Source organism: Juglans regia, chromosome 5 (genome assembly GCF_001411555.2).
Source record: "Juglans regia cultivar Chandler chromosome 5, Walnut 2.0, whole genome shotgun sequence".
NCBI classification, from domain to species: Eukaryota; Viridiplantae; Streptophyta; class Magnoliopsida; order Fagales; family Juglandaceae; genus Juglans; species Juglans regia.
The window spans coordinates 16,836,636-16,859,452 of record NC_049905.1 but is presented as its reverse complement, the minus strand read 5'-3'; the positions used below and the strand labels follow the sequence as shown (position 1 = coordinate 16,859,452).

Sequence of the window (22,817 nt, the reverse complement as noted above, 5' to 3'; positions counted from 1 at the left end):
TACACATATCTTTATTAGATTGAAATTCAAATAGGAATAGATTTTCCCTTACTTCAAAAATTTTGATACTTGCCATGGCTTTCCATACTTTCATCATAGTGCTATTAAAAGCTTCACAGTTTACCCTTTTATCAGCTATAATTTTGCCCACTAAGCATAATTTTTATTTTTCAATTGTTTCTTGTACATCTTGCCCTATTATTACAAGTTTGAACCTTTCTTCCTCAGTAAGAGACAATTTGTTCCATAGCTTATCTAAGTCATCTTCCATCCTACTCAGTTGATTCAAATCGTAGCAACACGTATTTGAAAATTCACTAACTAGCTTGCCCTAGGCAAATAAAGCCTTCCACCGAAAGTGAAGGAGTACTTCCTTTTCACAAGAAAAGCTTCACGGTTTACCCTTTTATTTTTTCTTTCTTATTCATTTCTTTATCATTTCTAGAGAAAATATTTGGACATAAAATATACCTAGTCATATAATAATAGAGCCTAACTTATACATTTAACTTTCTGTAGTAACTTTATTTTACTAGAAAAAAATAATAGAGCCTAACCTATATGTTAACTTTCTGGAAAGGAAATAACACTAAAAGGGTTCGTGGACTCCATTGACAAGAGGCAATAAGGGACTAAATTTTCTTTTTCATATTTCTCCTATCTCTATGGAAATTGTAACAGAGAGCTTAAGAGATTATGAAAACTTGTATTAAACACAATTCATAATGGATTTCAAATTTCCATTTTTTTTTTCTTTTCCTCATCATTTCTTTACCATTATTGGAGAAAATTTTTTGATATAAAATGTAGCAAGTCATGTAAAAGAGCTTTATTTATTCGAGAATAATAGCTCACTATATGTAAAGAAGGAAGAGACAAAAGAGCTTTCAAGATACGACATTATGATGATTTGATACACACAATGCAATAATTGACTAAAGGCTAATAAAGATTAGACAAAGAGTAAAGGAAATAAGATTAAATATATTCGTGGACTCCATCAACTTCTCCTACGTAATAGAGAGTTTACGAGATTATGAAAGCTTGTACTAAATAAAATTTATAGTAGATTTCACAGTCAAATTTATTTTTGATTACTTTCTTCTTCATTTCTTTCCCATTTTTGTATAAAAACCTTAGAATATAAAATGTATCAAGCCATGTAATAGAGCCTAGTTCATGCGAGAATAAAAGGTCACTATACATGAAGAAAGAAGTGAGAAAGGATCTGTCAAGATGAGACATAAAACTGGTTTGATACCAAGGCAAATAATTGACTCAAGGCTAACAAAAATTAGACATGAAAATGAAGGAACAAAAAATAAAAAAGTATTTATGGATTCCTTTGTCACGAGACTATTATCTTTTTCTTTCACTTTCTTCTATTTTCGTGGATATTGTAATAGAGAGTTTAAGAGACTATAGAAGCTTGTACTAAAGATAATTCACAGTAAATTTCACATTCAAATTTATTTTCTATTTCTCTCTTCTTTATTTCTTTACCACAGTTTTAGAAAAGTTTTGAATATAAAATGTATCTAGCCATATAATAGAGCCTAGCCCACAGGAGAATAAAGGCTCACTATAAGTGAAGGAGGAAGAGATAAATAAGCTACCAAAATGGAATATAAAGCTTATTTGATACACACAAGACAGTAATTGACTAAACACTAACAAAGATTAAGCACAAATGAAAGAAAAGAAAATACTAAAATTATTTATGGACTTCGTCGATAATGGAACAACAAGAGACTAATATCTTTTTCTTCTACTTTCTCCTATCTTCATGGATAATGTAATAGAGAGTTTCAAAGACTATGAGAACATGTACTAAAGATGTTTCATAGTGAATTCACCTCCACAATTATTTTATATTTCTTTACACTTCATTTATTTACCTTTTATGGAAAATAATTTAGAATATAAAATATATATTGTCAAGTAATAGAGCCCAAGCAATGAGAGAATAAATGCTGACTATAAGTAAAGAAGGAAGAGACAAAAGAGATGTCATTGATGGAGACATAAAGCTAGTTTGACACACAAAAGACAGTAATTGACTAAAATCTAACAAAGATTATACATAAAGGAATTGAAAGAAGGCAAAAAGGTTTTATGGACTTCATCAACAAAGGACTAATATATTCTTCTTCCACCTTTTTCTATATTCATGGATATTATAATAGAGAGTTGCGTTTGGAACTTAAACCACTCTTAACTCATCTCAACTCATCATTACAACTTTTTCAAATCCCAACACAAAATATAATAAATAATTCAACTTTTTCAAATTCCAAAATAATAATAATATTAAAAAATAATATTCTAACAATATTTTATCATCTCAACTCAACTCAACTCAACTCACTTTAACATCCAAACACAACCTAAAAGACTATAAAAGCTTTTACTAAATATGATTCATAGTAGATTTAATCTTCACATTTATTTTCTATTTCTTTCTTCTTTATTTATTTACCATTTTTAGAGGATACAATAGAATATAAAATGTATCTTGCGATGTAATTGTGTCTAGCCCATGGGAGAAAAAAGACTCATTGTAGGTGAAGAAGAAATAAACAAAGGAGTTTTCAAGATAGGACATAAAGCTTGTTTGACACACACAAGTCAATAATTGTTTAGATGCTAACAAAGATTAAACACAAAGAAAATGAAAGCCGACTAAAACAATTTATGGACACCATTGACAAGATAGCTACAAGGGACTAACATCTTTTTCATCCATTTTTTTCTATCTTCATGGATAATATAAGATAGAGTTTAAAAGACTATGAAAGCCTGTATTGAAGGTGATTCATAGTGAATTCACCTCCACAATAATTTTTTATGTCTTCATTCTTAACTTCTTTACCTTTTTTTGGAGGTATAAAATCTATTAGGCAATGGGAGAATAAAGGCTGGCTATAAGTGAAGAAGGAACAGGAAAAATGAGCTCCCAAGATAGGATATAAAACTAGTTTGACAACAAGGCAATAATTGACTAAAGGCTAACAAAGATTAGACATAGAGGGAAGGAAAAAATACTTAAAACTATTTATGGATTCCATCGATAAGTGAGCACCAAGAGACTAATATATTTTTCTTTCACTTTCTCCTATCTTCCCGGATATTGTAATAGAGAGTTTAAGAGCACATGAAAGCTTTTACTAAAGATAATTTATACTAGATTTCATCTTCATATTTACATCGTTAGATATAGAATATATCTAGCGATGTAATACAACCTAGCCCGTGAGAAAATAAAAGGCTCACTATAAGTAAAAAAGAAGAGGCAAAGGAGCTACAAAGATGGGACATAAAGCTAATTTGACAACAAGACAATAATTGATTAAATCCAAACAAAGATTCAACATAAAGGAAATGAAAGAAGACCAAAAGTATTTATGGATTCCATCAACAAGGGATAGATATATTTTTCTTCCACTTTCTCCTATCTTCATGGTTATTGTAATGGATAGTTTAAAAAACTATGAAAGTTTGTACTAAAGATGACTCATAGTAGATTTCACCTTCATATTTATTTTCAAATTCTTTCTTCTTCATTTGTTTACCATTTTTGGAGAAAAATTTATGATAAGAGATGTATCTAGTCATGTAATAGAGCCTAGCCCACAGGAGAATAAAGGCTGATTATAAGTGAAGAAGGAAGAGACAACGAAGATACCAATGTGAGATATAAAGATGGTTTGATACACACAAGGCGATAATTGATTAAAAGCTACAAAAAATTTGACATAAAGTATAAGAAGACAACTAAAATGTATTTATGAACTCCATCAACAAGGAAGCAGCAAATGACTATATCTTTTTCTTCCACTTTCTCTATCTTCATTGATTTTGTAATAGAGAGTTTAGATGACTATGAAAGCTTGTAATACTGATCATTCATAGTGAATTTTCCATCCACATTCATTTTCTATTTCTTTCTTCTTCGTTTCCTAACCATTTTTGAATGATAGTTTACAATATAAAAATTATCTTGTCATTTAATAGAGCCAAACCCATAGGAGAATAAAGGCTCATTATAAGTAAAGAAAAAAGAGACAAAAGACTTGCCAAGATGGGACATAAAGCTAGTTTGACACTCACAAGGCAATAATTGACCTAAAGGCTAACAAAGTTTAGACAAAAAACAAAGCAAAAAAGGTTAAAAGTATTTATGGACTCCATCGACAAGGGAGTAATAGGCATTAGTATCATTTTCTTCCACTTTCCTCTATTTTCATAGATATTGTAATAAAGAGTCTAGAGACTACGAAAACTTGTACTAAAGATAATTTATAATAGACTTCACCATCACATTTATTTTCTATTTTATCTTACATTTCCTTACCATTTTTGGAGAAAATTCTAGGATATAAAATCTATCTATCCATGTAATAGAGTCCAGCCACGAGAGAATAAATGTTCACTATAAGTGAAGAAGGAAGAGACAAAGGAACAACCAAGATGAGACATAAAGCTGGTTTGACAATAAGGCAAGAATTGACTAAGAGCTATCAAAAGTTAGACATAGAGGAAAAGAAAGATACTAAAAGCATTTATGGATTCCATCGATAAGGAAGCAACAAAGGACTATCTTTTTCTTCCACTTTCTCATATCTTAATACATATTGTAATAGAGAGTTTTAGAAACTATGAAAGCTTATACTAAAGATCATTCATAGTATATTTCAGCTTCACATTTATTCTTTATTTCTTTTTTGTTCATTTCTTTACCATTTTTGGAGGATAGTTTAAAATATAAAATGTGTCTTGCCATCTACTAGAGCCCAACCCATGGGAGAATAAAAGCTCACTATAGGTCAAGAAGGAAGAAACAAAGAAGATCCCAAGATGGGACATAAAATATGTTTTACACACGTAAGGAAATAAATTTCTAGAAGCTAACAAAGATTAGACATAAAGGAAATGAAAGAATACTAAAATAGTTTATGGACTCGATCAACAAGGGAGCAATTAGGGACATTTTGTTCCCCCCATTTTCTCCTATCTTCATGAATATTGTAATAGAGAGTTTAAGAGACTATGAAGGCTTGTACTAAATATGATTTATAGCATACTTCACCATCATATTTATTTTCTATTTTTCTCTTCATTTCTTTACTATTTATGAAGAAAAGTTTTGGATGTAAAATGTATCCAGCTATATAATAGAGCTCGACCTATGGAAGAATAAAAGCTCATTATATGTAAAGAATGAAGAGACAAAGGAGATGCCAAGATATGCTATAAAGCTGGTTTGACAAGCAAGATAATAATTGACTAAAAGCTAACAAATATTAGACATAAAAGAAAGGAAAGAAGACTAAAAGTATTTATGGACTCCATCGACAAGGGAGCAACAAGGGACTAATATTTTTTTCTTCCACTTTCTCCTATATTCATGGATATTGTAATAGAGAGTTTAAGTGACTGAGAAAGCTTGCACTAAAGATCATTCCTAGTAGATTTCACCTTCACATTTATTTTTTATTTATTTCTTCTTCATTTATTTACCACTTGTGGTGAAAAGTTTATGATATAAAATGTATCTAGCCATGTAATAGAGCTCAACCTATGAGAGAATAAAGGCTCACTGTAAGTGAAGAATAAAGAGACAAATGATCTACCATGATAGAACATAAAGCTAGTTTGACATTTACAAGAAAAAAGTTGACTAAAGGGTGACAAAGATTAGACATAAAGGAAAGGAAAGAAGACAATATAATTTATGGACTCCATCAACAAGGGAGCAACTAGGGACCAATATCTTTTTTTTCTACTTTCTCCTATCCTCATAGATATTGTAATAAAGGGTTTAAGAGACTATGAATGCTTGTATTAAATATGATTTATAGTAGATGGTAACGCCTAAAAATAGCGCAACAGGCCGGATGGGGAGAAAGAGTCGCTCCCAGCCCGTTATGGCAATCTAGGTCTCTAGGTGTCGTGTGGAGCTCCCGATGGTGGTCTGGTACGGCTATACGGTATTTGTGCATACTTCCATGACAGTGAGCAATAAATAAATGTAGAGAAAATAAATAAAGGGAGACGCATAGATTTACATGGTTCAGCATTGAGCCTACGTCCACAAGTGTTTGGGGAGGGAAGAATCTACTATAATATGGTTGTTTTATAGTCTCTCATGGTCTCTCATCCTCGCTATAAATTGGAGATTAGAATTCTATTTTCTGATGAACCACCCGTCGTTGGAGTCCCTCTCGTAAGGTTGAAGAAGCTAAAGGAGAAAGAGAAGTTTGGCTGAGAAGGTCCTTAAAGTCGTCTGGTTCCCTCCCTTTTATCTTCTACCCCTTGTTCATTCACGTCTCATCCCCTCTCCTTTATGTCACTTCCCCCTCCCCCCTTTTTCCTGACACCCTACCCTTCCTCAGCCTTTTGTCCCCTCCTCCCTTCTCTCTTTCTTCTCCCTGATGAGACCTCCCACCTTAAACTAGGCCTAGAAAAACTCTTTGAGCCAAGTAGATTTTATCCCTTTCAGTAGACTTCACCATCATATTTATATTCTATTTCTTCTTCATTTCTTTATCATTTTTGGAGAAAAGTTTAGGATATAAAATGCTTTTGGAAATTTAATAGAGCCCAACCCATAGAAGAATAAAAACCCACTATAAGTGAAGAAAGAAGAGACAAATGAGCTGTCAAGATAGGACATAAAGTTGGTTTGACATACATTAGACAATAATTGACTAAAATCTAACAAAAATTAGACATAAAGGAAAAAAAAGCAGACAAAAAGTATTTATGGAGTCCATCGACAAGAGAGAAACAGTGGACTAATATATTTTTGTTCCACTTTCTTCTATCTTTATGGATATTGTAATAGCGAGTTTAAGAGATTTTGAAAGCTTGTATTGAAGATGATTCATAGTAGATTTCACTTTCACATTTATTTTATATTTCTCTATTCTTCATTTATTTTTCATTTTTGGAGAAAAGTCTTGGATATAAAATGTATCTAACCATGTAATAGAGTGCAGTTCATCGGAGAAAAAAAGCTCACTATAAGTGAAGAAGGAAGAGACAAAAGAGCTGCCATGATATGACATAAAACTGGTTTGACGCATAAAAGATTACAATTAACTAAAGGCTAACAAAGATTAGACATATAGGGATAGAAAGAAGAATAAAGTATTTATGTACTCCATCGACAAGGGAGCAACAAGGGATTAGTATCTTTTTCATAAACTTTCTCCTATTTTCATGAATCTTGTAGTAGATAGTTTAGAGACTGTGAAAACTTGTATTAAAAATGATTCATTGTAGATTCACCTTTACATTTATTTTTATTTTATTTTAGATAAAACTTTACATTCATTTTCTATTTATTTCCTTTTCATTTTGTTACCATTTTTGTTTAAAATTTTACGGTATAAAATGTATCTACCCATATAATAGAGCCCATCCCATGGGAGTATAAAATATCACTATAAATGAAGAAGGAAGAGACAAATGAGCCGTCAAGATGGGGCATAAAGCTGGTTTGACACACAAGGTAAAAATTGACTAAAGTCTAACAAATATTAGATATATAGGAAAGGAAATTAGACTAAAAGTATTTATGGACTCTATCGATAAGGGATCAACAAGGGACTAATATATATTTCTTCAACTTTATCATTTCTTCATGGATTTGTTATAGCGTATTTAAGAGACTATGAAAATTTGTGCTAAAGATTATTCATAGTATGTTTCACTTTCACATTTATGTTCTGTTTCTTTCTTCTTCATTTCTCTACCATTTTTAAAGAAAAAATTAGGATATAAAACTTATCTAGCCATGTAATAGAGACAAATGAGCTGCAAATATGAGATATCAGGCAGGGTTGATACACACATGGCAAGAATTGAGTAAATGCATAAAGATAAGAATAAATGCAATTAAAGAAAACTAATAGGATTCAAAGACTCCATTGGCCAGGGGCAACAAGGGATTAATCTTTCTCCTATCTCTATGGATATTGTAATAGAAAGCTTAAAAGATTATAAAGCTCTTACTAAAGATGATTCGTAGTGGATTTCATCTCTCCAAGATCCTTGGACGTAAGTCTTAATGTTCAACCACATTAGTTTTTGTGTTTGTTGAAGATGTGTCAAGTTTTAAGTTTGTATTTTCATTAATTGCATTTTTTTGTAAATTGATTAATGGCAAAGTTGTAATATTGAGTGATGGCAAAGTTGTAATATTTGAGTTTATATATAAAAGGCTATAGCCTACAGGACGTAAAAAGAGAAGCAGAAGAAAAAGAACTTTACCTTTCATTCGACGCCGCACACTGTTCTGGAGAGAAACGAATGGATTTTTTTCCAAACCCTAGTTTTTCAAGATCAAATTTGAAGCTTGAGGAGATGATCAAGTATACAAGATGGTATGGTTTCGTTAGAGTTTCATACGAGGAAGCCAGTGAATATTTTGTACGGTGATCTATGATTGTAAGTGATCAAAAACTCAAGTTCTTTGATGCATTCCTCAATAATAAAGACTCCTAGACTGTTCCTGCCGTGGATGTAGACCATTAGAGTCGAACCACGTAATTTCCTATGTTGATTTTGCATTTCTTTTATTATTCTTGTTGTTTTTATTTCTGATCTTGCATGAGTACATATTTTCTTGGATTTGGTTGTCTAATATTCAATATTAAATTGCATATTACAACTATGTTAATTGGTTCTTGTTTGAGTATTTAATGGTGAGAGGCTGAAAATATAACAAGTGGTATCAAGAGCTTTGGTTCGATGGGGACTGCAAGGTTCGATATCGAAAAGTTCAATGGAAAAAATGACTTTGGGCTGTGGAGGATCAAGATGAAAGCCCTTCTCACTCAACAGGGTCTCCAAGAAGCTCTTCTTGGAGAAAAAAAATGGAAACTGTTGAAGAGAAGGATAAGAGAGAAATCTTGAGGAAGGCTCACAGCACACTCATTCTTTCTCTCGGAGACAAAGTTCTGAGGGAGGTAGCCAACGAAGACACCGCTGCTGGAATCTGGCTGAAATTAGAGAGCCTCTACATGACAAAATCTCTAGCCAACCGACTGTACAAGAAAACAAAACTCTACACATTCAAGATGTCCGCAAGTATATCGATTTCTGACCATCTTGATGCTTTCAATAAAATTATTTTAGATTTGGCTAATATTGATATTAAAATTGACGATGAAGATCAAGCAATTTTATTATTGAGTTCTCTGGATAATTCTTATGTTAGTTTGAAAGAGACTATGATGTATGGGAGGGAAACACTGACCTTAAATGAGGTTCAGGTCGTATTACACTCTAGGGAACTACAAGCCATGTCTGAAATAAAATTTGAAGCTGGGGAGGGCTTGACTGTGAGAGGGAGAGCTGAAAAAAGAGGTCAAAAGGGAAATAATAGTAAAAACAATGTGAGGGGTAGGTCTAAGTCTAAAGGGAAGCAATTAAAATGTTTCTTATGTCACAAAGAGGAGCATTTCAAAAGAGATTGCCCCAATAAGAGACCTTACATAGGAAATGGGTCTAAGGAGGAGGGGGATGCCTCGGTTGTGAGTGATGGGTATGAGAGTGCCGAGGTTCTAAACGTGTCCGAGATTGATTCAGGAAAAGAATGGGTCCTTGACTCGGGATGTTCTTTTCACATGTGTCCTAATAAAACATGGTTTGAAACTTTTACTAGTTTAGATGGGGGGTTTGTGATGCTTGGCAACAATAAGTCTTGTAAAATCCTGGGGATAGGGTCGGTGAGACTAAAGCTCCATGATGGTATTGAAAGACTCTTAACTGAGATTAGATACATACCTGAATTAAAAAGGAACCTAATCTCTCTAGGTGTGTTAGACCAATCCGGGTACACCTTTAGATTTGAATCTGGATCTTTGAGGGTTGCTAAGGGTTCACTTATCGTGATGAAAAGAGTCATTAAAAATGGCTTGTATACCCTTATTGGGAAAACTGTTATAGGTGAGGTTTCATCTATCCTTGAGAATGGTGAGGATAGAGTTGTTCTATGGCAAAATGTTAGGTCACGTGAGTCACAAGGGACTTTTAGAACTCCATAAACAGGGGTTGCTAGGTGAGAAAAAGCTGAAAAATTTACCTTTTTGTGAGGATTGTATTATTGGGAAAGCCAAAAGGGTAAGCTTTAAAACAGCCACTCATACTACAAAACAAATCCTGGACTATGTGCACTCGGACCTTTGGGATCCAGCTAGGGTCAACTCACATGGAGGGGGAAGTTATTTCCTCTATATAATTGATGACTATTCTAGAAAAGTGTGGCTGTACATTCTTAAAAATAAGAGTGACACTTTTGAAAAGTTCAAGGAATAGAAGAAATTGGTAGAAACTCAAGTAGGAATGAAGGTTAAGAAATTAAGAACTGATAATGGGCTTGAGTATCTCTCAAGTGAATTCAATCAGTTTTGTAAGAAGGAGGGTATGGCTAGGCATAAAACAATAAGGGAAACCCCTTAACATAATGGTCTAGCCGAGAGGATGAATAGGACCATATTGGAGAGGGTTAGATGTTTACTGTCAAACTCAGGACTTCCTAAGTCTTTTTGGGTTGAAGCTGCCACAACTGCAGTCCATTTAATTAATATGAGTCCTTCTTCAGCCATAGGGTTTAAGACTCCTCAAGAAATGTGGACTGGAAAACCTTCTAACTATGACTACTTGAGCGTGTTTGGGTGTGTTGCGTATGCTCACACCCGAACTGACAAACTGGAACCAAGAGCTATGAAGTGTATCTTTGTAGGGTACCCTGAGGGAGTAAAAGGGTACAAGTTATGGATTGATGAGCCAGGGATACAAAAGTGTATCATTAGTAGAGATGTGGTCTTTAATGAACATGAAATGGCTCGGGTTAAAACTAAAAGACTTGAACCCACTCAGGATACTAACCCAGAGAAAATAGATCTTGAGGTGGAGCAACCTGACAATAATTTGAGAAAATTAGAAGGCCAGGATGCTGAGACTCAAACTTCCACTTTAGGTGATGAGGACCAAGGTGGAGTTAGTTCATACAACTTGGTCAGGGATAGAAAAAGGAGGGTTATAAAACCCCCCAAGAGGTATGGTCAAGCTCAAATGACTGTTTATGCTTTGGCCGTAGCAGATGAAGTTATAGAAATGGATCCTAGATCCTACAAGGAAGCCATGGAAAGTATTGAGTCTCATAAATGGGTACAGGCCATGGATGAGGAAATGGATTCTTTGAAAAAGAATTATACTTGGAAAATGGTTGTTAGGCCTGAAAAGGTTAAGCTGGTAGGGTCTAAATAGATCTACAAAAGGAAAGAAGGCATACCGGGAGTTGAGGGTCCTAGGTATAAAGCTAGGTTGGTAGCAAAGGGTTTCACTCAAAGGGAAGGGGTAGATTTTAATGAAATTTTTTCACCTGTTGTTAAACACAGTTCAATAAGGTTAATTCTATCCTATACTGATTATGAAGATTTACATTTGGAGCAATTAGATGTAAAAACAGCTTTCTTGCACGGTGAACTAGATGAGACTATTTACATGCAACCCCCTGAGGGTTATGTAAATGAGTCCAACATTGATCATGTCTGTTTACTTAAAAAATCATTGTATGGACTTAAGCAGTCCCCAAGGTAATGGTACAAAAGATTTGACTCTCATATGTTGGACAATGGTTTTAAAAGGAGTCATTATGATAGTTGTGTGTACTTTAGGCATTCCAGGGACCACATTATCTACTTACTCTTGTATATAGATGACATGCTTATAGCATGTAGGGATGCCGATCTAATTGAGGAAGTCAAGTGTATACTGAAAATAGAATTTGAGATGAAGGAACTTAGACCAGCTAAGATGATATTAGGTATGGAAATAGTTAGAGATAGGAAAAGAAGACTTCTCTATCTATCTCAGAAAAACTATATCACCAAGATCCTCAACAGGTTTGGCATGTCTAATTTAAAATCTGTTATCACTCCAATAGGACAACATTCAAAACTGTCCATAAATCAAGCCCCCAAAACTGAGGAAGACATTAGATTTATGCAAGATATACCCTATGCAAGCATGGTGGGAAGCATCATGTATGCTATAGTGTGCTCTAGACCTGACTTAACCTATGCTGTTAGCATGGTAAGTAGGTTTATGAGTAACCCTGGGAAGCCACATTGGCATGCTATGAAGTGGGTATTACAGTATTTAATTGGAACTCAGTGTCTAGGTTTGAGGTTTGGAGGGGATGTGCAACAGGGGAATGAGTTAGAGGGATTTGTGGATTCTGACTATGCTGCTAATTTGGATACCAGAAAGTCTTTGACTGGGTATGTATTTACAGCATTTGGAGGGGCTATTAGTTGGAAAGCTAATTTACAATCTGTAGTTGCTTTATCAACAACTGAAGCTGAATATATTGCTATGACAGAAGCAATAGAGGAGGCTATGTGGTTAAAGGGTTTTTCACATGAGTTAGGCATATTTAAAGGGGCTATCACAGTTCACTGTGATAACCAAAGCACTATACATCTTGCCAAGAATTCAGTATACCATGAAAGGTTTAAACATATAGACATTCGACTTCATTTTGTGAGAGATGTAATAGCTTCTGGAGAGGTTAAAGTATAAAAGGTTCGAACTGAGGAAAACCCTTCTGATATGATGACAAAATTCCTACTAGCTACCAAGTTTAGGCATTGCCTAAATTTGATTAATATGGGGAGCTATTAGAGCTCGGATTACTTTGCAGGAACAATCTAGAGGAAGAAGAAGATCATTTTGCAAGGATAAAAGATTGTCAAGGTGGAGATTTGTTAAAGATGTGTCAAGTTTTAAGTTTGTATTTTCATTAATTGCATTTTTTGTAAATTGATTAATGGCAAAGTTGTAATATTGAGTTATGGCGAAGTTGTAATATTGAGTGATGGCAAAGTTGTAATATTTGAGTTTATATATAAAAGGCTATAACCTACGGGACGTAAAAAGAGAAGCAGAAGAAAAAGAACTTTACCTTTCATTCGATGCTGCACGCTGTTCTGGAGAGAAACGAAGGGGTTTTTTTTTTCCAAACCCTAGTTTTTCAAAATCAAATTTGAAGCTTGAGGAGATGATCAAGTATACAAGATGGTATGGTTTCGTTAGAGTTTAATACGAGGAAGTCAGTGAATATTTTGTACGGTGATCTATGATTGTAAGTGATCAAAAACTCAAGTTCTTTGATGCATTCTTCAATAATAAAGACTCCTAGACTGTTCCTGTCGTGGATGTAGACCATTAGAGTCGAACCACGTAATTTCCTGTGTTGATTTTGTATTTCTTTTATTATTCTGGTTGTTTTTATTTCTGTTCTTGCATGAGTACATATTTTCTTGGATTTGGTTGTCTAATATTCAATATTAAATTGCATATTACAACTACGTTAATTGATTCTTGTTTGAGTATTTAATGGTGAGAGGCTGAAAATATAACAGTGTTCTTTCTTTTATTTATATTTTTTGCACTTGTTACAATATGTCTTTGATGAGCTCTTCCAAAACACTATACCTCACCCACCCGATTAATGCTAGGTACAAGTTTCAAATAGACAAGTCTTATACAAATTCTTTGTAAAAAAAATGGGTCTTACTAATAAAAAATAGTTTTTTTTTACACTTTTTTAAGGTGTGATTCACTTTTTTACAAGGGTTTGCATGAGACTTGTATATTTGGAGCTTGAAGAAATCATTTCTACCAAATACCACCATAGATCATTCAACTATTGGTAAAAAGAAGGATGCAATGCGGAGACTTCCTAAGAATACTTTTAATATTTTTTTAATAAATGTAGACTTGTTGTAAATATCGCATCATAAATAGACATTAGTTACGATTTAGAAATAAAAACTTAATCCGGACATAAATCATTAGTGCCCTCAAATCCAGACACTAGCCTGAAGAATTTAATTCCATCTTTTAGACCTCATTTCTAACCAATCTCCATCTTCTTAGAATTCTTTCAGGTATCACATGTAATCTTCTAATGTCCACTGGATTTAAATCATGAGAGACTCATCCTTCACTTTCTCAACGTGTGACTTATGCTATCTATCATGTACTCATATTTATTATTGCTCTGGACTTTTTGTATTTAGGCCCCGTTTGAATAGTGGGATGAGATAAGATGGTTTTAAATGATAGTTAAAAATTGAATAAAATATTATTGTAATATTATTTTTTAAAATTATTATTATTTTGAGATTTGAAAATGTTAAATTGTTTATTATATTTTGTGTGAAAATTTAAAAAAATTATAATAATGAGATGAGATGAGATGAAACCGTTTATGTACCCAAACGAGACTTTAAGTTTTGAATGTCCAAATATGGGCCCAACAACCGCTTTCAATTATTTTACTTACTTTTCCTATCCAAAAGGAAACAAAAACCTCCTTGCCCGGTTTGGATTCAAGATCACTCCATCTCATTTCATTTCATCTCATTATTATAATTTTTTTAAATTTTCACACAAAATATAATAAACAATTCAACTTTTTCAAATATCAAAACAATAATAATATTAAAAAATAATATTATAATAATATTTTATTCAATTTTCAACTTTCATCTAAAACCATCTCATCTCATCTCACTATCCAAACCCCACCTAATGAGTTTGGAAAAAGCATATAGAATTAATTATCATTTCTTCAAAGGGAAAAAATAATGGCAGTTATTCAAATTTCAAAATATATGTTATTTTCTTTAGCTATGGTCTCTAGTTTTCTTTAAATTTCTCTCAAGCGTCATCTAATCTTATTTACAGTTATTTTATCATCTTCCTTCTCTCTCAAGTTTTATCAAGAGAATATTAAAATTTGGAAAAATATCGATACAATATTTGATAAAATATTAAAATTAATAAGTTAAAAATATTGGATACAAATAATTTTTTAAGTATTATCTATCTTCTTATACTTAAAGTAAATTGTAAACAAAAGATCTAGGATACAAGAAATTTGACAAGTATTTTCTATCTTGGATAAGAAAAATTTTATGTTAGCAAATTAGATGACTGCTTTTTAAATACATGTAAATATTTTACACTTATTAAAATTAATTTTATTATATTAAATAGAGAGATATATTACATTTTTGCCTTAAAACTAGCTAGGGGCTATCCTTGTCAAAAAATAGAAGTATTATTTGAAAGTATTTATACCACACATATTTCACATGACATAATTTGATTTGAAAGATAAAAATAGAACTGCTATTTGTATAGGTATTTTCATCTTTTTATATTCTTCTTTAAAATTGGAACTAAGTTTTGCATTTTAATATGAGGAAAAACATCAACACGATGATTTTCCGTAAATGTACTTTTTAGACTATTTAATATGTAGGGCTGTAAAACTAATGGTCTAGATCGAAAAAATCGATCGGACCAAAGGGTTCAGTCCGGACAGACTAGATCGATAGTTTTATTAGTCGGTCTCGAAGTGTGGTTTTTCTGGACCGGACCAGACCGAACTGACCGAATTTATATATATATAATATATTATTTTATATAGTAGTTATATAAGTTAATTATATAATTATCATCCAATGGATCACTATTAATCATATATAAAATGTTAAAGAGATCACTTAATTTTAATTTTACTAATTTAATTAAGTTTTTGTATTAATTTTTCTGTCAAAAAAAAAAAAGAGAAAAAAGTGCTCATAGACCAAATCGGGCCGAATGGACCGACCAAATCGATAGCTAACGGTCTGGTCTAGCAAAATTGATGAATTAAAATTTTTTATTTGTGACTCCCCAGACTAGACTGGACCGGACCAGACCGATTATACCCGTATTAATATGTAACCACCTAACAATCTAATTTTAAAGAGTTTTTTAGATTATTTAAACATTTTTTATAACTCATAACACAACTCTAAACAAGAAGTACTGAGTTTTTTTTTTTTTTTTTTTGGGTCTAATGATAATGCGAGGACATAAGTTTATTTTATCTAACTTTCATGAAATGACATCGTCTTTCAATGCATTTTTATTTGTTACCTACCTTTTGGTTGGTGAGCATTTTCAATTTTTTTTGTTTTTACACAAAAAGATGTCTCAGCTTTCACGATGCTGGTGCCTGTATAGTACTATATGCCTGTATAGTACTATATGTAACGATGTAAAATTTAATTAAGATTTGTCAGGGTTCTGTATATATTTGGACTTGGAGGAAACGTGGTTTGCTGACAAAAGGTGTGTTATACCCATGATTTGCTGCTACGGGTCTTGCCCGCTTGACTATTGATAGCTCATTCCTACCTTTTGCGGTCCTAAAAATCATCGGTGAGGGGATGATAAAGAAAAATGCTATTCTGCTGTCTCAAATGTACCATTCGGTTTGACTGTTCGGTGATTTTCTTTTTTTTTTTTTTGGTACCGAATGATGAAAGAAGTGATTTTAAATATATTGATATATTTTTTTTAATTTTTTAAAAATATTTAAATATATTAAAAAAATATAAATAGAAAAAAAAAATTATTTTTGTAACTAGCGGTAACACCGAACGGTGCTACTCGAGCGACAGAGTAGCACTGCTCGGATGATAAAACGATGATTTTCATAGCATGAAACAATGTGTCGCTATCACAAGGCCAACAACCTGGTCGCAAAAAAATAATTTGTGTTAAGACAAATATAAATTATTAAATCTACATTTTCTTATTAGTTTAAATTTTAGGAACAAGTGGTGATGACTTCAAATGGTAAAATAGCATAGGTCCTAAATTCTAATCCTGATTCTAAGAGTTTACGCCTCACTTTTTCTCATCTCCTTAAATTTATAGGATGATGGGGCAAGCGATGATTTCACAACAACGATGACACACAAAAGATGGATAGTTAGGACAGGTTTGGGGGGTGAGATGAGAATTTTGTGTTTTGTTTTGAAGTTTAAAATATTATATTTTAATATTATTATTGTTTTGGAATTTGAAAAATGTGTATTGGGATTTGAAAAATTTGAATTGTTTATTATATTTTGTATGAAAATTTGAAAAATGTGTAATGATGAGATGAGATGAGAATTTTGTGTTTTGTTTTGTTACCAAACCTGCCCTTAGTGGTAACCTGAGCGCACTTTGAACAGATAATTTTACAAAAACAAACCACCAGCTACAAATGGATGATGGGATCAAAGGGAACAAGAAGGTGAACCCTCCTCCCCCATCTGTTAGGGATGATAATTAATTAAATCCTAGAGAAAGGTGGGTGAAGAAAAGAAAATGTGGTAAATATAGTCACGATCGAATGCATATGATACGTTGAGAAAAGGGTAAAGAAAATGAGGACGTACGTACGATCATCGGTCGGGATCGTTCGATCGATCGGATGACACAGCTACTCAGCTTTGGTAACGAATTGAATTCTCCACCAAACACACTTCAATATAATCAGAGTTTGCTCCCTTTCCATCTCATCTTGTTGACTCTGCACTTGCTCCTATCCTTTTCTTTATTAAATTAAATTGTATTTAACATCCACGATTTTACCTACCATTCTTCAATGCTAGCTGTGAATGTCATTATATAAGGTACAATTTACTCCATCTGAAACCGTTACTTGATCATAAAAAATTTCTTTTTTTTTTTAAAAAAAAAAAAATAGCAAATCTATATATAATATGTTAGACATGGTAGGATGGGAATCAAGTGGCAGACTTATTGGCTAGACGTGATAAAATGGGCGATAATAATTTTTTCACGAATTGTTTTCAGCTTTCTAAATGGACTAGAAGCTTGTATAGATTGGACAAAATGGGTACGGCTTATGTTAGACGTAATTTTTACATGAAAAATGATATTTGCAGTCGTGAGTACGCAAGTACCGTGCAATCGCTTTAAAAAAAGTGAATAAATATATGATCTACATGAAAAGAAATTACTTTTTTAATAGTAGACCTCACTCTTTTTCAAAGCGACTGCACAATATTTGCGCATTCCATGACTGTATGTAGTATTACTCTTTTTACATTGTATAGTTTTTTATTGAGTGAAATAGGTTTATTTCTTTGTTTGGGAGGATTGGTTTGTTTGTTCCGAATGTGTTCTTCTGTCATAAGTGAGCGGTAATAAAGTTTATGGAGGTATTGTCCTCATTTTGTATATATGATAGATATTTTTTATATTTTGAGTTTCGTATCGAGATTAATATTATACCTTCAAATGTATAAATGTGGTGCTTGAATATGTTCTAACTAAATATATTCCGTTCGAACGGTTTAGAAACCTTCCCGCCAGGATTTGCCACCAAATATTTTCTGTTCAAACACAACAAATTATCGTTCAAACGTTTTTGAACTTTCTCCGCCATAATAAAGTAATTATCCGCCAAATTTTACTGTTCGAACGTATTTTTTTATGTTCGAACGGGAAAAAAGTTTTTAGACAATTTATTTGTCACAGAAAATACTGTTCGAACTGTTATTTTGTCGTTCGAACGATTTTCTAAAGTCATCAATTTTTTGAGACGAAATTTAAATTTCGTCCCAAGAAATGACTTTTAGGGACGAAAAAAATTTCATCCCTAAATAATTTCGTCCCAAAATCTCAAATTTGTTGTAGTGCTCATCCGTAGGAATAATAAAATATTGTTTAAGTTATTATGCGCAAGAGTAATAATACACTTACGATTCTTAATCATATTTTAAATTAAAGGTATTTATATAAAATAATATTATTTTTATAAATTATTTTATAAAAATACCTCTCATTTAAAATAAGGTTATAAAAAAAGTTGTACCTATGTTATTTTTGTTTTGATTAGTTATTAAAATATATAATTAGGTTAAGTGTGTTATTAAATGATTGAAAGGAACTAGACAAGAAAAAATAAATTATTTCAACAATAGTCATTGAATGTTTGTGAGCTGACACATTAAAAGACTTTTTCAATCCATTGGTTTCAAAAGTTAGGAACATTAGGACCGGGAAAACCGCATTCAATAATTCCATACACACCATCTTACGTCCTCTCCACATAATAATAATAATATTAGAATTCAATTTTTTGAAGTAGGATGATGTCTCAATATGTAGCCCTATATACAACAGTAAAGTATATAAACGCTACATAATTTTTTTGAAAAAAAGTAGAATTTATTATTAAAAAATTAATTTTTTTCATGTAGATCTCATCCCATATTTTATTCACTTTTTTCAAAGCGATTATGCAGCGGTTGCATAATTTACGATTGTAAATATATTTTCTCTTTTCAAATACAATTTTGTTGGAATGCAAAGACATGATATGCTTAAATCATGGATTTACAAAGAGGCTGCATGTGTGAACAAACAAACAAACTTTACACAGTCAGTTTAAACAGTATTGATTACTTCCTCCTAATCGATCGATGTTAATTTAGTAAGCAGTTCTGCTGGCAGACCGTTTTAATTACTACCATGCATGTGGACAGAAAGCCACGTCAGAGTGTGTACATTTTTTTTTTTTTTTTTGGGTCATTTATACATTTTTTTACTTTAATATCTCCCATGAAAAGATACAAAGAAAAAACATACATGAAAATTAAAAGCCAAAGGAAAAAAAATGAAAGAAAGTGGAGGGATGTTGGTTCTCCCTCTCAATGCCCCATATATATGTTTTCCACTCCGTACGTGGAAGGAGCGATTGGATCAAGATCTCTTACAACTAATTTCTATTTTAATTATTATCTTTGAATTATTATATTAGAATAAGGTTAGACACTATATATAAATCTTACAACATTTATATATCTTTATATACCTACAAGTCTCAAAATTGTTGTGGCCTAATGTGATGAGTCGATTTTACTTCATAACAAAAACAAAAAAAAAAAAAAATTACGTTCTTATATACTATATCAAGTCATGACATACTGTTAGTTGATTTTTGTGAAATTATTTTATGGTTAAAGTATCTCTCAACATTTATTAATACTTAATTATTGGAGGATCTACAATATTTTTGTCTGTTTCTCAATCTAGGTCTTAACTAGAAATTAAAAATCTCGATCGGGCTAGAGCATAAGGTGGTCTTAACTTTTTTTGTTATTTTTTAAAGAGTTTTGCTACACATAAGTCGGTGTGTTGAGACTTATCTAGGTTTTATACACTCGAGCTAAAACATCAATAATTTTTTAACATGACTAATATAGAAGACTTCCAGATCAATGATGTCATAAGTGTATAAAAGATAAGGTTTCTGAATAGATTTTCTCTTTTTTTAAATGGGGATATTGACATGATTACAAAGATGTGTATGCAACAAGGATAGATATATATCGGGGAAGCATGATCTATTTGATAACAACTTATACTTTAGATACTATTATTTGATAAAACTAAAAAATGGGAAGCTTTTTTAGGAGCGTTAAATGCAATTCATTTATGATTATTCACTCTTTTACAAAAGATTTAGTGGTTGAGAAGTGCTATTGCCATAACAAAATTTAAAAAAAGTAAATAAATTAATTAAAATTAATTAACAAATTGACGTTGTATATGTTATACATTAGTTACTTTATAATAAAAAATAATTTTACAATTTGATATACCAGATCAAACTACATTAATTTATAAGTGTACTTTAATAAAATTATTTTGTGACTAAAGCATTTCTCTTACTGATTATTCAATTTTCATGTTTTACTTCCTAGGTTTTCTGTCTAAAATCCGTTTAAAAACTTAGGAAACATCTTACTAACAAGTAATACTTAACTCCTGATTTTGCATCCAACCCTTTTAGAGATGTCCACTTCAATATGGAATCTTTTTGATACAGATTATCTAAATTTTAGCTATATTTTAATTTTGATCAAGTTAATAAAGATGCTCTGATATATATAAGAAAAAAGTGGTTTTAGTATCTTTATTACATTTTGAAATTGGATTCTGTAGCCGTATTGAATTTTGTACAGGGAAGGACATTGTAGGTAGGGCTATGCATTAACTCAACAATAATGATCGAAATTAGCAGAACAAAAATAAAACAAAAAAGGTTGAAGTTCGTGTCGTTTTTGATAATTCTACTTTATGGTCCGTTTATTTAAGGCAATATCAGATGTTGAAGGGGACATCCCATGCTGGCCAGCTATCACACATTCACAAAACTTGCGCAACTGAAGTGAATGCAGTCCTTAAGAAACCAACTACCATACTCTGCCTTGGGACCCCCTTCATTTATACTCTCTTGCTCGTAATCCTATATTTATAAGCCCTAAGATTGCCTTCTTTTCTCTATATCTTCCAAGTTCTCTTTCTTCTCTTCAGTGCTTGCTTCAATGGTGCTTCCCAAGTTCATCACAGCACTTGTCTTTGTATTGACCCTTGCAAGAATCGAGCTCTCAACTTCCCAAGTTGTGAAGGGCAAGGTCTCTTGCCTTGACTGCAAGCACAAGGATGCCTTCTCGGGTTTGTTCTAATCTTTTGTTCTCTCCATCATGATTTGCATGCATAAAAAGATCCTAAAGGGAAAAAAAAAAACTTTTGCTGCCATGGCTTTAGCATCTTTAGCATTTAGTAATGCTGCATGTATAAAAAAACTATGACTTGCTGTGGTATATTAGATTGCATGCAAAGCTCTAGTACTCTCAAGTACATAACTTTTTACACTATTTGTGTGTTGTTACAGGCATTAAAATTCTTGTGAAGTGTGATAGAGTGAAAAAGTTGGCAATGGCAACCACAGAAGATGATGGCTCTTTTGAAGTGGAACTTCCTTCAGACACTTCAAAATCATCTCCTCCACTGAATTGCCATGCCAAGCTTTTCGCAGCTCCAACCCAGCTCTATGCCGCAAGGAAAAATGTGGTATCCAAAATCATCAAGACCAAGGAGCTTAACTCCTACACCATCTCCACTCCTCTCAGCTTTTCCACATCTTGCCCCTTCACATATGAGAAATGCAGGGCCATGAACAAGCTTGGTTCTTCAAAGAATATCAATCTGAATCTGCCACCAGAGTGGGGCTTAGCACCAGCTAGCCTTTATATTCCTTACTATCCCATCATTTCAGGCATACCTTGATCATCATCTGTATGTTGGCAGTGCATGATATCTAGCGTCTGATCTGGCTTATAATAATATAAATCATAGTGTGTTGCAGAAAATGCTAATATATTGTATCTGTATTATATGGTGTGAAGAGTGTAATAGCATCTAGCATTATCTTTTGTCTTTTTTTTTTTTTTTTTTTTTTTGAGTTTTCATCCTTTTTTGCTTCCCATAGACAACTTTTATCCTTGTAAGAAGTTGCCCTTATGTTAGTATGCAAGTTATTTGTATTAAAAGAAGACATATTATATATGCTATTTCTTTGTCCATTACTACAGTGTGGAGTTTGGAATGTTTTCTTCTTTCTCTTCAATTAATATGAGTAATGCTACATGCACTCATAGAATGCGTAAGCGTCGTGCAATTATTTTAAAAAAGAGTAGATTTATTATTAAAATATTATTATTATTTTATGTTAATTTTATATTTATTTTTTTTTTTAAATGATTATTTATAAACTCACGACTGCATGTACCTAAGGGAAAACAAAGGCCAGTGCCAAGTGCCATAATGGCACTAGAAATCACACATTTGTGAGACGGCAATGGGTCTGTGGTCGATTTAATATTGTAATTAATTGGAGAGAGAGAGAGAGAGAGAGAGAGAGAGAGAGAGATCTCAGGTCACAGTCACACAATGAAAGCTCTTTAACGCAACAGCAACATGTTTGCACACTGACTAACATTCATTCTTGCAACGAAGAAGATGGAAAGGTAGTTGAAGGATTCTAATTCTCAGCACATGAACCAGCCAACCTTTCTTGTTTCTCCCTTCAG

At 32.4% G+C, this 22,817-nt stretch overlaps 1 protein-coding gene across 1 annotated transcript; it reads left to right on the top strand.

Moving 5' to 3' along the window:
- The first annotated feature begins 21,217 nt into the window (after nt 1-21,217).
- Nucleotides 21,218-22,298, top strand: LOC108986477. Its single transcript, XM_018959105.2, has 2 exons — nt 21,218-21,399; nt 21,620-22,298. The coding sequence occupies exons 1-2, from the start codon at nt 21,270-21,272 to the stop codon at nt 22,012-22,014; spliced, it is 525 nt and encodes a 174-aa protein (XP_018814650.1). The 5' UTR covers nt 21,218-21,269; the 3' UTR covers nt 22,015-22,298.
- The last annotated feature ends 519 nt before the right edge of the window (nt 22,299-22,817 follow it).

Coding starts and splice junctions, on each gene's coding strand:
- LOC108986477 (XM_018959105.2), top strand. CDS start 21,270: ATGGTGCTTCCCAAGTTCATCACAGCACTTGTCTTTGTATTGACCCTT. Junction 21,400..21,619: donor GCACAAGGATGCCTTCTCGG/GTTTGTTCTAAT, acceptor GTGTTGTTACAG/GCATTAAAATTCTTGTGAAG.